This window comes from Orcinus orca, chromosome 10, assembly GCF_937001465.1.
Source record: "Orcinus orca chromosome 10, mOrcOrc1.1, whole genome shotgun sequence".
Lineage (NCBI taxonomy): Eukaryota > Metazoa > Chordata > Mammalia > Artiodactyla > Delphinidae > Orcinus > Orcinus orca.
The window spans coordinates 101764418-101782186 of NC_064568.1; the positions used below are offsets into that span (position 1 = coordinate 101764418).

Sequence of the window (17769 nt, forward strand, 5' to 3'; positions counted from 1 at the left end):
AATCATAAAATCCTATGAAGTTCTGATTTTGCAAATCTATAACTCACAAGATTTAGAACTGGACAGAATCAATTTCGGGGGTTCGGTTTGGTTTTATGTTTTGAGGGAGGGGCCTTGGGTGTTAGGGGAGAGGCCCACCCTGGGCAATATCTCTATTTCCACCAGCACCATCATTTACATACACAAAATATACGTCTGAGAGTTTTCAAAATCTTTTTATATCTCTTATGTCTTTTAGTCCTTAGAAGAGCTCTGTGAATCTTTCCAAAATCTATTCAGTTATAATGATTTTAGAAAATAAAATATTGACCCTCCAAAAATCAATAAAAAATATGTAACTTTCCCAAAAAGTCAGTTGTTTTCTGGTCACTCAGGGAGTTCCTCTCCTGTTCACAAATCCTGGAACTCTATCACGAAATTGCTGAGGGAAGTTAAGCAAAGACTGAAAGAAAAAAACAAAACAGAAACCCCTCAAATTTCTCAATAAAGATTTGCTTTAAAATATGAGAAGATGTATTTAGGGAGCCCAGAAAGAAAATGTTCTGAAGTTGCTTGAGTCTAGCCAGAGCCCTGGGTCCGAGCAGATAGGCCTATGGGTGTTTTCTAGGGGGCACAGAGGGAGCTGCATGGTCATTTTAAAAGCTCTCCATCATCTCTCCAGCCTGGTCACTGAGGCAGGAAATTCCTTTCTTAGGATACAAATACTGGAACAGGATACACCGCGCCATGCAAATTCTCTGGGAGGGGTAGCACACTGACTGCAGTTCATGCCAAGGTGACAGTGATGGAAGGCAGAGATTTCCGGGCTCAGTTACTGCCACGAAGGAGTGGGATGAGAAGCCTGGTCCTGGCTGGGCACCTGCAGCGGGTGGAGAGGGGACAGGAGGCAAGAGCAGGTGACTGGGGCCCCAAAGACACATTTGCTTCCTGTGGTCACGGCAAAGTCTGGCACTGAAGACTGGCCAGGAATTTGCGGAAAGTAGCTGGGTGCTCGGTGCTGTACGAAGCACAGATAATAACTCAGGTTATCATCTGACTTATCTAACTTTCTGATGAGGGTGATGACGATGATGATCTGAATCTGGCTTTACCGTCCCCAGATAAAAATCTTTGTCGTCTAGTGTTTACAACCTTGGGCCGTTCTTTGCTATGGGGGTATCCTACACACGACAGGATATTTAGCAGTATCCACGGCTTCTGCCCAAGAAATGCCAGGAGTTGCGACAACCAAGAATGTCTTTAGATATTTCCAAATGTCCCTCTGGGTCGAAATCCCCCCCAGTGAGGGCCACAGCACCAAACCCCTCCAAGGCTCAGCTTCCCTGCCTGTGCGATGAACGTAACCCTCTCTTCTTGCCTGCGTGGAAGATCTCTTTTCTTACCTTATTCGAAGCCTGCTGGCTTTCCTTCTTCTGCTGAAGAGAAAGTGGAGGAGCATCCTGCGGGAAGGCCCGGGTCCAGGTCACATCAGACCTCTGGGTTCTGACTCTTCCGCGAATTTCCTATGTGACGCAGGGCCAATCACTCAGCCTCTCGGGGCCTCCTTTATCTTTAAAATGAAATTTTGTCTCTGTACTCAAATCACACTTGTTATTCCCGGTGGCAGCAAGAATTCCCTTTTCTCCTTCAAAACAATGTTCTTCTTTCTTCTATTTTTTCCCTTTATAAATGCAATATTTAGTTCTTTTGAGTTGCTGTTACTTCACTTTGATGTGAAAATCAGGAAAGTTTATGACAATCTGGACAGCCTTGGGCTATTGGGTTTTCCCAGGGGAAGGAAAGTCTAAAACTCCTGTTAAGAGTTTTACAGGAAAGTCTAAAACTCCTATAAAGCTCATTGCCTGGGGATTGGTTCTGAGATGCTATAACCTCACGTAAGCGAACTTCTAGTTAGGTTTTTCTAAATAGTGAGTGGTACATTTTACCGAAGCTACACTGCAGATTGATTTAAGAGAGAAAAAAATTTTTTGAGATTAGAAAAAAGAAAAACCTTGCCCAAAGCTATACGTCCTCCTTTTTTTTCATTTTTAAAATTTTATTTATTTATTTGATTTTTATTGGCGTACAGTTGCTTTGTGACCAGTGACCTTGTGACCTTGAATAAATCGTTTAACTTCCTGATACTTCAATAAAAACAACAATGTTGTGTTAGTTTCTGCTGTCCTGCAAAGTGAATCAGTTATACGTATACACATGTCCCCTCTTTTTTGGATTTCCTTCCCGTTTAGGTCACCACAGAGCATCAAGTAGAGTCCCCTGTGCTATACAGTGGGTTCTCAGGAGTTATCTATTTTATACATAGTATCAACAGTTATACTTCCTCCTTTAAACTACTTGATTACTGTTTGCTTTCCACCTCGTGCCTTATGTGACAGTCCTCACCAGGACAATTGCTAGGACATGTGCCAGGAAAACTTTAGAAGGATGCTTTGTGCCATCTGAAAACTTACTTTGCTCACAGAGCACTAGTAAAGCATTCCATCACGGACCCTGAATTACAGTGAAGTAACCAGACATGGACTCTGAGCCCCGGTCACACTCTCAAGACAGGTGTGCTATGCCCCGTGACGGGAACAGCAGGGTCCTGGGGAAAGGAGAGACGGTGACAGTAGCCTGCCTTTACTGCTGGGTGGTAACTGGTCCCTACCTGCTTCTGCCTCGTGACTGATTGGGTGTGGCAGCAACTCTGGGCAGAGAAGTTCTCCCATGCTGGCCCTGCCGTGGCCGCTGGCCCTGTGGATACTGCTTGTTTATTCACTGTGGAAGCCCTAGCATCCCACCTCGGTGCAGGTTCCCTCCTTTGGGTTGAGACTTACTAATAGGAGATCTGTGTCGAAATGCACACAGAACCAGTACATGAGATGTGGAAGACTCTCCAGGGGTGTTCTAGGTAAAGGGGTGGAGGCCCTTGGAAACGATGTCACTCAAGGTCACACAAAAATACGTGGTTGAGCTGGAACTAGATATTGTCCTTGCTCTCAGGTCATATTAGACCTTAGACGGCCACCACCAACACACAAGCACCAATGACACAATTCGTACCTCATGTTAATCCGTCATTCACCAGGGATTTTCATTTCTGTTTATTGGAGAATTTTTAACAATTGACAAATAAATTGGAAGCCAGTAGGAAGATAGAATTTACCTAATGGAAGTTGTTTTCGTAGCCAATTTTGAGAAACTATATCCATTTCATAAATAACCAATGTACGGATGAAGAGACAGAAGGATCAGGAAGTTAAATGACTTATCCAAGGTCACTGGTCACTGGTAGCTAGCTCCTAGAAAAGAAGGACCCAAGAGAATGGGTTCCAGAACAGGTGAATTTTGAAATAGGGGAATGAGTGAAGAAAGGCATAAATCAGAGAATTCTAAATAGCCAGAGGCATTGGGTCCCTGGGGAAAGAGTTCCCAAAGAAGACTACGTACCAGATATGGTTTGATGGTGGTATTGGTGACAGTGATGGTAGTAATTGCTGTAATGATGCTCATGGTAGTAAAACACTCAGTAGTAACTCATTCATTCAACAAGTATTTATTGAGAATCTCCAGTCTAGGTACAGTTGTAAAAACAGACAAACAAACATAGTTTCTGCCTTCAGAGAGCTTATAGTCTAACAGAGAAGACAGACTTGTAAGTAGAACCTTTCAACACAGTATGGCAAAGCCTCTGATGTAATAAGCATAGGGTTGTAGGAGAAAGCAAACCTCTCAAGCTTTCCTCAGAGGTTTCCCAGGACAAAGCAGTGACCTAACAAATGTTGGGATATTGGATGAAAAGGTGGAAGAATAACTGACAAGGGTCCAAAGCAATAATAAGCCATGCTACCATTCACGGAAACCCTTTTTCCTTGGTGGAAATTATACCCAAACAGCCATCACCAAAAGCACTGCAGGAACATGTAGTCAGGGGAAACTTGCCCCTCTGGGGACTTATTTGTTTCAACTACAATTTTTTAAAAAAGTGACATTTTGGGGGAAATTTTGGAAGGAGGGAGAGAAGAAAAAATATCAATATACTAGTGACATATTTTTAAATACCGGTCTTTACACCGCCGCCAGCCTGGGCTTTCCTGCTTCCCTTGAGGTGTACACATTTATTTTTAACCCTGCTCTTTTGCTAACATGGAAACACGATGCCAGCATTAATCCCCATTAATACCCTATTCTAACTGTGCCTTTTGGGAACTAACTCAAGATTGAACTTTTTTTTAACCAGTCATGTTCGGTGTACTCTTTAGTGTTATAAAAAGGAAATCTTGCACTCCAGCTAGTAAATCAAACTGACCACAAGTGGAAGTATAGGTCCTGGAGTTCCCTAGGGCCCAACACAAGACGAATGACTGTAGACCTTGCAGGCAGAGTGGACTTCAGAGCTTCTGATCCCCGAGCATACATGATCTCACAGATAAACTGAAAATAAAGCTACTTTTCGCTTTGTCCATCTTTCTTCCCCTTCTTCTTGTCCCAGTATTTAGACTGTTTTTTTTTTCTTTTCTTCCATGCATGAAAAGACAGTCATGACATCACTCCTTTGATATTTTGCTAAGCAGCTTCACAGGAAGCTACTCCAGAACGGCGTTTTTATTTTTCCCCAGTTGTTTACTTGGTCATCTCGTAGAAAGCTTCACATTCAGCAACGAACTATTTCAACCCTTCAGACTACACTTACACATTCACTTGGGTTAGAAATTCCACCCAGCTACCCCAAATGAACTTTAGAATCAGAAATAAATACATGAAGTCTAGTCCCTGATCTTACAGACCAGCCAACGCATAGCTCCCTAAAACTTTTATTTAAAAAAAATAAATACAAATGTTAAAGCACTATATAACTGCTCCCTTGTTTTATAAGCAGCTAAAACCCCCTTTCTTGGGGTGAATTGTCCTGGAGAAACCTGAGGACTCAGGTGCTTGAGAGCCATCGTCCCCAACCATTTCCCCACCGAGGAGCTTCTTCGCGTTTCCCCTTATGGAACTTGTTTTTGGAAAAATTTCCTCTATCGAAAAAGCATATTTACGTAATAATACTTTTGTTTCCCCATTCTTGCGTCAGAGATTTATCTAACGGCCAAACAGAACTTCTAATGGGAGTGGTACAAGCACTCAGTGTGACCCGATGCCCCCTCTGAAGGTAAAGATATGACTTCCATTGGTGTTTTGGAAAAGGGGCAAAATGACTCACACGCCTGCATAATTTTGCAGATGCCTAAGAGTTAAAATTTCCAGGCTGGCGACCATTTGCCAGATGTACGTTCCTTCGTGGATTTCAGCCCCCATCCAGAGATCCTGGAGCTCTGACCCTATCTGCTTTCTTATCTTAAATTGTTATTTTCTCTCTCCACGATTCATGCCCAAGAATGTCAAGAATGACATTCCTCACTCTGGTAGAGGAGAAAAAGCTAGAGGTCTCTGTTGCTCTTGATAACCTTTCCAGTCTCAATCAAGAGCTCCCACGGGTGGCAACTTTGGAGAATCTACCGGTTAGGATGAACGAAAAACGTTGATTGTAGTTCAACAGGGTAAAATACTAATTCTAATAAGTTTTTTTTAATCTTAAAGTTGGAGTCAAGGTACCCACAAGCACGGGAGACCTTCCTAAGGTTTAGGAATGGCTAAGGGAATCCAGTGATGAATGGGAGGTACAGAGTCAGGACCATCTCTAGTATCTTTCAAACTAAACATAATGCCATAAGGTCACCTCATGCACCAGGGATTTTCATTTCTGTTTATCAAAGAATTTTTAACAATCGACAAATATATTGGAAGCCTGTAGGAAAATAGAATTTACCTAACGGAAATTGTTTTCATAGCCAATTTTGAGAAACCGTATCCGTTTCATAAATAACCAATGTGCAGGTGAAGAGACGGAAGTATCAGGAAGTTAAATGACTTATCCAAGGTCACCGGTCAAACTGGAAATGGATCTCAGGTTGCCTGACCCCACTGTTCCACACACGATGTTACATGTCCCCTGTATTTGTCCTCTGCCTGTCCTCTCTCCATATCACATGACCTCCTTGGGTACAAAAGTAATGCCTTTTACAAGCCCTGTCTCATTCAATCCTTCTCCTTTAAGTTGGGGTGGAGGGGTTCAGGAGACAAATGAATTGTTCAGACATCATTTTTTTCTCTTGTGGTTAAAAACTAGCAATGTAATGAAGTTTCCATTTGTGGGCAAACAGCTCGGCTTCTCAATTATTAAGGTTACATTTCTTATGCCTGTGCTCCCCATATATTGGGAGAAAAACAGACATTTATTACAAGCCATCTCTCGAATGTGATAATCACAGTCAATCTAAATGTCTGCTTTCCCTGAATTGCTTCCCGGAATGAGGTTTCAGGGCTACATCTATTTTGTAATCACATTGGCTATTTCTGAAACACGGGGCTGCTTCTCAGCACTCCTTCCAAGCTGTGCAGTCAGGGCTGCTCTGGTCTCCTGGGTCAGACATCCCCAGGATGGATAAATAGAAATGCAGCAAAGCCAGCACCGCCCTTTAGGATATGCGATCTCAGGGCACTTTGCCTCCCTTCTTGCCCTTTCTCCTTCCCCTCTCCTCTCCCTTGGCACCCTTTTCCTTTCCTCTCCTTGTTCTGCTCTTTCCCTTTTCCATTCATCTATTCATCCATCCAGTCGTTCATTCAGATATTTTTGGAGGTCCATTCTATACACCAGCCCTGCCCCACACAGCAGCGGAATAGCAATGAAAAACAGCAGACAGCGCTTGGAAAGCTTAAGATCTCAGTACCTCTCTCTCTCTCTCTCTCTCTCTCTCTCTCTCTCTCTCTCTCTCTCTCTCGGTCCACCTTTTGTTATTTCTTTCACAACTGTCAATTAGTAAAATATGTTTGAGCCAAATAAGAATCCTCAGTTACCAACGGAGACAAGGTTAATAATCTCTAGTTATAAAGATTTTCATAAGAAATGAAGCTAATTACCAACTCCTGTCAGAGCCTGTGTCAAGTCTATACAGCAGAGCACATTTGCAGACAGTGGTTATACGCTTCGCAGTATAGGTTAGGGTTAGTTCCTGTGGTTTTTATGTGTTTTTTGTGAAGTAAAATTTACGTACAGTGAAATGTATGGGTATCAAATGTAACATTCAATGAGTTTTGATTGGGGTAATCACTACCCCAATGTAACCAAAATATAAACATTACCATCAGCCCAGAAATTTCCCTCGTGCTCTCTTGTAATCATTCCACATCCCCAGAAGCAAGCAACCACTATTCTGATTCCATACAATAAATTTGACTTTTTTTTTGTGGCTGCGTTGGGTCTTCGTTGCTGCGCGTGGGCTTTCTCTAGTTGCAGCGAGCGGGGACTACTCTTCATTGCGGTGCGCGGCCGTCTCATTGCAGTGGCTTCTCTTGTTGTGGAGCGTGGGCTCTAGGCACGCGGGCTTCAGTAGTTGTGGCACACGGGCTCAGTAGTTGTGGCGCACGGGCTTAGTTGCTCCGCGACATGTGGGATCTTCCCGGACCGGGGCACGAACCCGCGTCCCCTGCATTGGCAGGCGGATTCTTAACCACTGTGCCACCAGGGAAGCCTGATTTGCCTTTTCTTAAATCTCACATAACTGGATTCATACGGTATGTACTATTTGGGGCTGACTTCTTCTACTCAATCAATTCTTGCACGTGTTCCTTTGCACTGGCAAAAGCAGTATTTTATCGTATTCTATATCCCAGTTTGTCTACCTGTTCACCTGCTGATGGACATCTGAGATGTTTCCAGTTTGGGCCTCTTCTGAATAAAGCTGTTAGGAACACTCTTGTACAAAGTAAAGTAATTATATGTTTTAAATTATGTTTTAGGTAGTGTTGGTTAACTAAGAGAGATGAACACATTAAAACAGCACTTCCATTCTTCCTTTCCTCTTTCCTCCCTCAGGTCTAAGTTTTTCTTAGGATTATCATTGTTTTTACATTATCAAGTTTTAAAATTCATATTCATTCTGTTACTATGATTCCCAAAGATTTTTGCACGTATGTGGGTTTTTCTCACCCCCCGATCTTTACCACAGAGTCTCTGTTACTGGGATCTGTGCTGGATTCATCCCTTAATTACCTTGATATCACTTTTCAAGTGGTTGGGTTGTGATGGGTCCTGTGTTCTCTGAGATCCTCCATTTTTGAAAATGTGTGCTGGTTGTCCTTATGCTCACAGAACAGCTTAGCTGTGCATAATATTCTTGGGTCCACCCTCCTCTCAGGACGATGCAAATGTGGATGATATCAACTAGTTGCTCTGGAGAAGTCTAAAGACAGCCCCATTTCCCCCTTATTGTTAATTTGCATTTTCTGTCTGTAGAACTGAACAATGATTTCTTTAAGCTTAAGTTCAACTAGATTAATTAATTAAAGTTCCTAGGTAACGAGCGTTCTGCATTACCCTGGAGCTCAGATTGCTCTTCCAATGTATAGATTAAATTTTTCCTCAATTAGGTAAAATTTTCTTATGTTATGTCATGAATATATCTTCTGTTTTATTTGTTGGGTTCTCTATTTCAAGGATACTAATTATCCTTATGTTGTATCATCCTTGTCTTCCATAACTTTTAGCTTCTCTCTAATAACTTCATCTCTTTATCTTTTTCATTAGCATTTTCTTCACCTCAAGCTTTTCCTCTATGTCGTTAATTTTATTTTGAACATTATCTATTCTGTTTCTTAGAGTTTATAATTTATCTTTAGTTGCATGATGATGTGAGTTGGTGCCCAGTGTGTTCCTTTAGGTCTGTGATCTCCTAGGAGGTTGTGAGAAACTCCTTTATGTTCTTTAATTTTGTTTTCTTCTATGTATAGTTTTTCCATTCTCTCTCTTTCCTCTTTGCTTTTCTTTTTATTCATGCTCATACCTGCATAACTCTTCTTCAGGTGTCCTATTTGCTGTAATATACTGTAGATAAAATCTTGACTCTCCAATCCAAGATGAGTTTGATTTAACCTCTGAACTACAGTTTGAGGCCAATGTATTTCATTCTACTCTTTTGTACCCTGAGACAGACTGAAGCAGAGGAGGGAGTTTAGCTGACGAGATGGCAAACTCTGTTAAAATCCTTGGGCTCTGCTCTTTCTTTTAGGATTCTGTTAAATTTCTCATTCTAGAATCTACTCTACCTAATTGGAGGTAGATCTCCTTCCCACATGGAGATAACTCACAGGCTTTGTATCATTTCTCCTCTGTAGTCCCAGAATCTCTACCTTTTAAGGGATGCAGACCCTTTTTCACCCACTTCTCCACAGCAGTCATTTCCAAGATTCTGGTCAGAACAAGGAAAAGATCAGCATTTTAATCCAGTTTGTTTCTTTCCAGATTTGGAAATACAAATGAGCAACCTCAGGATTTTGGTGACTTGACAGTAGGGCTTCTGAAGCCCTGGTGGTCAGGGTTAGGGCTGAGCCAAGCTGCCCCTCTGCCGCACTCCAAAATCCTCCCCTTTTCGTGGACCAGGTTTTGAAGTTTATTGAATTACGTTATGCCACTGTGGTGGCTGACAGTGACTTTCAAAGGGGCTGGTTTTAAATTTTGTCCAATATTGTAGGTATTATGAGAGGACAGTTTAGTGAAACCTTAATGAAGTTGAATAATGCTCCCTGTCCAAAGTCCTGGGTTCATATTTTCTTGTTGACCACCAGTGATGCAAGACGGAGACATTTCATTCTGTCACTGGTTCAACTCAGAGTTCATGATAGGGTGCTCACAGTCAGCTGTGGACTGACAAGGGACCAGCATGCCCTTGAAGTGTCCCCCAAACATATCTTGTTGTCTAGGGAGGGGGCTATTACTTTAACCGTTTACATCTGTCACTAAAGACTTACCTCTTTCCGAATCTGGGCTCCCCAGAAATCAATATTCTAATTAGAAAACAGTAGCTAATCTGGCTAAATGCTAATAACTGAGAGTTGTGATTTATCTAGCAACAGCGGAACAGCTCAGCATTAAGAATTAAAAGGTCTGTAGAGGAGAGAGCTCTTTTTTTCCTTACTCTTCCCTTAGGCTGATTGGGTTCAGCTGTATGCTATAAATAACACTTTTAATTAATGGCTGTCTGTTTGAAAATCAGTCATCAGAACCATAATTTAGGAACTTTCACCTCTGAGATTCATTGCTCTACCCTATTTCTCAATGATAAGGATAAGACTCTGGTAATGTGAGTTAAAGCTGAACCTACCTACTCACAAATACCAAACCACATCATAGCCTACCAAGGCACTCTTCAGGCGTCACTATAATAGATGTAGATGTAAATAATCAATTCAACTGCAAGGAGAATTATTGATCATGAATAGAACCAAAATTGTTGTCTAAACCCTGCTGCACTCCAGTCATTTCATGGAGTTACAGGATAAAGTCAAAGTTAACCTCAAAGGAAGGAGTTTGCAATTAGTTGAATGGGGTCCTTCAGTAATCTCTAACGGATTAATTTTTTTCTACATTAAACAAATTAACTGGGTAGTTACCTTCCCTTTCACCTAACTGGACAGAGTCAAAGGGGAAAAATAGAAGTTGCTTGCACATCTTAAGTGTTTTCTTCTAGTAGTTTCTACTTCGTCCAATATTGCCTACTTACATGATACTTGCAGTAGGTCCCTGAAGTTGCCATATTTCTTCATGACACAAAGCAATTATTCAAATTCTCTCTACCATGTAGATAACCTTTTCTGGACCTCAGCCCCTCCAGACCTAGCTTTCATGTCATTTTCCCTATCCAGCCCACAGCCGTCACCACACCCTCCAATCTAATAAAACTGATTACTCCTTCTGTTGGGACCCAACTCTCCCTGTACATCTTTCTGTATTAATATTGGTAACATTTACTTCTGCTTGATGAGTTTTAGACCATCTCTTTTCACAGAGAAGATCTTACTCTTACTCAGATGTGCAATGCCTATATGCTTGTTGAATACACAACGGATTATTCAACAGCTATTGAGCACCTGCTCTTTGCCAATACTTGTTAGAAGTCAGAAAGGCATCGATTTTCATCTCTGTTCTCAATGTACTCACGACCCACTGGGGAGGATAGACTTTTATAAAAACTAAACTCAGCAAGCCTAAGAGAGGGGTCTGGGCAAGTGCCGGGGGTGGGCTGTTAATTAGCAAGGCCATGAACACATAGAAAAATCACCATATTTTAATATCTCTTCTATGGTTGTCATAATCCAAACACACCTGCTTCAATCATATGTTCTACCTTGCTTACTAATGTCTTTTCAGTGTAGTCTGAACCTATGCTTCTCAAACTAATGTGCACAAAAATCACCTGGGGATTTTGTTCAAAGGCGGGCTCTGATTTGGTGGGTCTGGGGAGGTGCCTGAGATTCTGCATTTCCAGCCAGTTCCCGGGCATTCCACTGCCGCTGGTCCACAGACCACATGTTGAAGAGCAAGTCTATAAACCATTGTCATGTCAACGTATAAACATTGTTAAAGTACCATCAGTTTTTGGAAGAACTCCCAATGCTCCCCACCTAGAAATTCTGACTGTAATTAAACATAATGAAAGCTACAGCAAGAGAAGTAAGACTCAGCAGTGACCCCCAAGAAACTGACAGGGTGCCTTGAAACTGTTTATTCCTGCCCCGTTTTATTGTCTAAACACGAAAGATTCCTGCGCTTCAGGTCTGCTGCTACCAAATGACTGTGGTCTGAACGTGTAGCCAGGTTTTCCCAAATATTCGATTGCCATTCTTTGCTTAAGTCCCCTCTATATTTAAACTATAATACCCCAGGCCCTTTATGTATTATAATACCCCAGGCCCTTTATGTATTATAACAAAATTATGCAACTTTAATCACCTTAAGCAGTCATAAAGAAAATACTTCTGTAATGCAACTTCTTAAAAAACAGACTCTGCAAGGCACCCATGGGAATCTAATTTCTTATTAATTCTTAATGGTTCCTATGACAGCATCTGCTTACTTTTTCAATTTATTAGAGTCTGCCACTCATCCTCAAAGTCAAAACTCGTTAGACCATGAGACTCTGGGCCCCCACTCTAACATCTTCTGTCATTTGTCAGCTTTTAACTCTCCTTCTTTCGAGACAAAGATCCCTACCTGAGCTGTCTTCTTTTGCAGGTCTTCTTCCTCTCTTCCTCACACATTCTCCAGCTCTATTCCAACCAGACCAAGGGTCCTGTGTGTATCTTCTCCCAAGCACGTGAGAAAACATGACAACTCTTCCTGCCTGCTTTTCAACACCACCTTACGACGATCATACGCTATATAACAGGGAGTCTTGGTTATTTGGTTTCCCCTCACACTCCCATCATCACATCACTTTCCCTGACAAATAACAGTGAACTGAACAGAAGTGGAACTGTTTTCATCATGCAGGAATACAGAAGGCACTGGAAACCTTAGCTTGCCCAGTGTCAGAGTCTGGAGAGGACTCTTCTAAATGACCTTGACCCCTTCTCACCTCTCATGGTCTCATTTAGATTAATGCCAAGGATGATGAAGGCGTCATCGCTGGATGCTGGGACAATGTCTATGCTTATGGCATCCCCCCATCAGCCTGGACTGGAAGTGTTGACATCCTGTTGGAATACAGGAGTTCTGAGAATCCAGTCCGCTATGGTCAGTGCTGGGTTTTTGCTGGTGTCTTTAACACATGTAAGTATCCAGTTGAGTAATATATTTTTAATGCAAAGGAAATTTCACCTTAAGACATCTTATCTATAACCTGGCAAAGCAACCTAGCAAGCTCTGTTGCACCTATAGAATTTGTGGGTGGCTATTCTGGGACGCAGCCAATACATAATTAAATTGTACTTGGCCAAATATGGTCCTAGTTTCTCTTTGACTGCCGAAGCTTTATAGAAAGAATGATGGACTATTTCCTACATAATCCATCGTTCAATACCCAGAGAAATGGAGCGTCTCCGGGGCCACGTAAGGATGTGAGGGAAAGGCTATGCCGTTTTATTTCTTAGTAATCCCCACATTTTAAAAGGCTCAATTAGCAAAATTTAAAATAATAAATAATAAGCTATGTACCGCTTGTTATTGAGCAGTTTTGTAAATATGCTTATTTGCTTACTGTTTATCACTGAGAATTTTCTAAACATACCCGCTTAGTTTTTACTCCAGCTATGGAAGGGACTGTGGCAGGTGGGTTCATCTTCATTCTTGTATGAGTCTCAATGCCCCTGAGCAATCAGATACCGGAACTTAATGAACGATCTGCACTCCCCAGCTTCCCCTTTTGCTTTTAATCCACCCAATATCCAATCCATAGAGGAAAACATATGGGAACAGAATTGTTCTCTTCAGCCTCATGCATCATTTTTCAATATGGCATTTGTCTGTCCCGGCCCAGACAATGTTATTGTTAATTCAGTGGGTATTTTTAAAAAACATTTATTTCAGTATGTCTTCATCATTGGTAATGATTTTCATTAACACGCCATTTCTACAGCCCTGTAAAAACAAAACAAAACATTAAGCGCAAGTCAAAGTGTCCTTCCTGCTGGCTCATTAATAAAGACTGTTTTACCCAGTTAGCATGTTCTGGAGGCTGGAAGCCAGGATGAGACCATTTTTTTATAAATGATTATGAAGCCTGTCAGTTTCAGCTCAAAGTTCTGACCGTCTAAGAATTAGTCAGAGATCCAAGTGGAAAGAAATCATGAGTTTGGGTTGTGTGTTTTGTTCCTCCATGGCGTCAAACTGGATAAGATTATTTTCTTAGCCATTTGCGTATACCCAAGGGCTAAAGGAATATATATTTCCTGGGAGCAATGAACGGCATTGTAGCCAACGTGTCAGTGTCCTAGAAGGGCTGGTCTTTCAAGCTCCACATGGAAGCCTGAACTTCACGAAGGCCTACCAGTTGGAGGTAGGCCCCCCTCCCTCATGGTTCCCAAGTCAAGTCTAAGTACAGGTGCTCAGTAGAGGCAGCCTCTCTTATGAAATGATCCCAGGAAAAGAGAAAGGACTCCCCATGTCCTCCTGATGTCTGCAGTTTCACTCTCCCGGTGTAATTCCTTTAGGTTTAGAACCAGATAAAATAGTAAACACCTTCCATTCATGTATGCCTTTTGTATAAAAGGGTCCTCGAATCTCTTCCTGAACACCGGCTTTGGTGATAAGAAAAGGCAGAGGCCCAACGTGTGATGTCACCGTGAGGATAAACCTGAAAAGGAAATTTGGAGGGAAGGAGGCACTGGTGTCCCCATGTCAAACTTCACCAATCTTAAAATTATGAGTTCGGCAGATTCTGTGATCACGTGAATTAGTGTTAAGCTAGGAATAGAACTAGAGCGCCAATCATTTCTTTGGTAAAACTGTAGCAAGTGTAGGGGCTGTAAATCATAGAGGAAGATGGAGGTGAGAGGCGGGTGGTGGCTGCCATCGGTGACGTTTGGGGTGTTAAGATTAAGTCATTGACATATACGCGCCACTATATATATACAATAGATATCTGATACGGACCAGCTGTAGAGCACAGGGAACTCTGCTCAGTACTCTGTAATGACCTGTGTGGGAAAAGAATCTAGAAAAGAGTGGATACATGTATCTGTATAACTGATTCACTTTGCTACACAGCAGAAACTAACACCTCATTGTAAACCAACTACACTCCAATAAAAATTAATTTAAAACAAGATTCAGTCATTTAATGAGGACCCTTGAGTCTCTACCAGATTCAAGTTTGGACTTCCAAGGTTGTTCTGTTGAAGGAGGTGGATGGTCTTTGGTTAAAAATGCTAAACAATTCTGAGAGGAAAAAAAAAAGGGAAGGCAACTCATTAATCTTAAAAGTGTCAGCTGAATTATTTTCAATGAGCCCTGAGGTCTGGCGTCCTGGCAGCCAGGGAAGGCATTTGGATTAAGTTTAATCGATAGGTGCATATACGGCAAGAGATGCAACCAGGTAATTTATTATCTAATGATTAAAATGAATCTGTGCTGTCACCCTCCACCAAGTGTCACAAGAGCACGTTCCAGCCGGAAAGCAAACCGCACCTAGGGTCTGCTTGGTAAATTCCTAACTTCCTATTAGCTGAGGTTTTTAAATTTTATTTTCAGAAATTTTAGTCCATGAGCTGGACTAAAATAATCCTCCTTTGATGATCGTATGATTAGCAGCTAAACAACGGGAAGCCTGTTCCTGGGATCCCATTCCCACTGGCTTCGGTTGGTGCCAACTGCCGTTTGTACGATCAGGCAGTGAGGCTTCTCTCTGCAGCCCTGATCCTTGACAACAGGCCCCCTTCCTCAGTGCGGGACGTTTGAGAACAACATGTCCATGTTGGTAAAGAAGAAGGTCCCTTCTGAGAGGGGATTGTTCACTCTGTATGTATCAGATCTCGGTGATGTGCTTAGTTGTGGTCCATCTTTCTTTCCTGCAGTTTTGCGATGCCTCGGGATACCGGCGAGAGTCGTTACCAACTATTTCTCAGCCCATGATAACAATGCCAATTTGCAGTTGGACATCTTCCTGGAAGAAGATGGGAATGTGAACTCCAAACTCACCAAGGATTCAGTGTGGTGAGTTTGATTTACAAGGGCATTTGCTGATATCAAGTCGAAGTGACATACATTTACCAGGAGACAGAGTCGGTCTAATGTTTCTTTCTGTTCTATTTTAAGGAGTATTCGATACCATAGGCAGAAAAGTCTGATTGTCAGAGATTGTTTTTAGCTAATGAATGAGAAATGTTACTGAACAGGCAGTTTGGGCTTCGTATAATGGCGATCGATCATCCCATTACGACAGCAACCACTGGAAAAGGCCATGGTTTTAGTGGCCAGAGCCTACACTAGTTCCTCTCTACCTTAGTGTATGACTATTATGGTGAATGGCAGAGACACCGGAGCCAAGCATTCTCTACTCTAAGAGTAAGATAGCCAACGTTTACTGAGCACTTACTGTGTACCAGTCTCTGCGTGAGCATGATCTTATCTAAGCTTTTTAAGTTTTATCAGGTGGGTGCTTATTAATATTCCATTTACAGATGAGGAAACTGAGGCACAGAGAGGTTAAAATAATTTTCTCAAGGTCATACATCTGGTAAGCTAAGAATAAAACCCAAGAGCATCTGACCCTAAACCACAACCCTTTTTTTTTTTTTTTTTTGGCCTTTGCAATATAGGATTGCTCTTTGAAGGTAAAGATGTGGTTCCCCCGATCTGTGACCTCATCTTTCGTTCAGAGATAGAAGTGGAAATAAAACTGAAATTATTACCAAACACCAAGCACACAGTTTTTTCACTGCCCTGAACAGCTATACCACAAGCTGGCTGCAGGGAGTTTAGGATTCCAAAGAAATTTCTTTTTTCCATTGGGACCCACTCAGTCCAAAACAATATTCTTGTTTTATTCTTGTCCAAAAGAGGGGGAAAAAAGTCCCGAGAATCCACACGTAAAGGATATTTACAAAGGTCTCTATGGGAGGGAAATTGCCAGGCGTTGAGCTCAGTGGAATTTGGCTCAGTGGAACTAAAAATGTGTCTCCTAGAGTGGTTCTTCAGAAGCAGTAAAGCTAAAACACTGGCGGTTGTAAAAGCATCCAGATGGGGATGGTAGGAAGTTATAAGCTCATTTAAAGAGAAATTAAAAGTTAGAAGTGTCTCAACTGCCCCATGTTACAGGAATGGCGCACACTTGTAGGGGCAGGGTACTCACTCAGCGGTGCCGGTGAACGCTCATTCGAGAATGGGAGAGAAGGAAAGCGCTGAACTAGTAGCAAAGCGCTACTGTGAAGAAAACACGCTGCAGTTCATCTGAAGGGAAAGAGCTGAGCAATGACTAGCTAGCGGCTATAGGCAAGACAACGCCTCACCCCTGTAAACTGAAAGGCACGTCGAAGCACCATTTAAGCCCTTGGAATTACAGCACCGCAGCCCTGCGTGTACGTGGAACGACAAAAACAGACGCACATAGCCACCCCCTAAGCCTGCTGTGACAGCCCCAAATGGCAAAATAAGGATTATTTGGCATCCTGCACTGCTCACCACTTCTTTACACACCCCGCCGCCCTGCACACACACACACACTCACACACTCACTCACGCAGTGCCCTTGAAGCCAGCTGCCGCTCAAAATTATTCCTCCCGATGCCTTGATCTGAAGGCCTCCCACCATAAATCCCCACGGGCACCCCAGCAAATAACCTCGTGAGGCTGCCCCTCACCAAACTGCTACAGAAGTGTGAAGCGGACAAGACCTTGTTCTCGGTAACCCTTTCCTCCGTCAGCTCTCTGCTCCGAATTCCTTGCCCTGTTTCTATCACCCTTGTCCATTCGTTGTCTTCCCCACATATCCCATCACCCTGGGACCATGTTCCCTGGTCCGGGGCCCTGCTCCTCACAGCCACCACTGCCCCAGGCTTCTCGTCTTCCCTTTGCTTGGCTCACAGAGGGTGGCTGACGGTCTGACTAACTGAATGGGACACGCCAGACCGTGGAGCACAGGGATTAAAGGGCTCCGTCGGGTCTGGGGCATGCACCAAGCAGCTGTGTGACCTTGGGCAAGGCACAACCTCTCTGTGCCTCTCTTTCGTCCTCTAAAGTGGAGATGACAAAATTTCCGAGCATAACAGGTGCCTAATGACTGTTAGCTGCCCTTATTGTGTTCATTACTAGTCACACAGCTGGAATTTCTTGGAGGCAATATGTTGCCATCAACCTAAGCACCTTGAAGCAGTCGGAAGAAGAGGGGTGCCCAGTGTCCTAAGATGACTCTGCTATTTCTGTCACTTTGGGGCATTTTAAAAACAAAAGCAGAAACCTTGCCTCCTCAGTGCGAA

The 17769-nt window shown here is 42.6% G+C and overlaps 1 protein-coding gene across 1 annotated transcript in view; it reads left to right on the plus strand.

Moving 5' to 3' along the window:
* The window catches only part of F13A1 (coagulation factor XIII A chain), a 138488-nt gene that overhangs the window by 63814 nt on the left and 56905 nt on the right, over window positions 1-17769 (plus strand). Inside the window, exons 7-8 of the mRNA XM_004281057.4 lie at window positions 12454-12628; window positions 15370-15508. Coding sequence (XP_004281105.1) covers window positions 12454-12628; window positions 15370-15508 — 314 coding nt within the window. The remainder of the gene's footprint in view (window positions 1-12453; window positions 12629-15369; window positions 15509-17769) is intronic.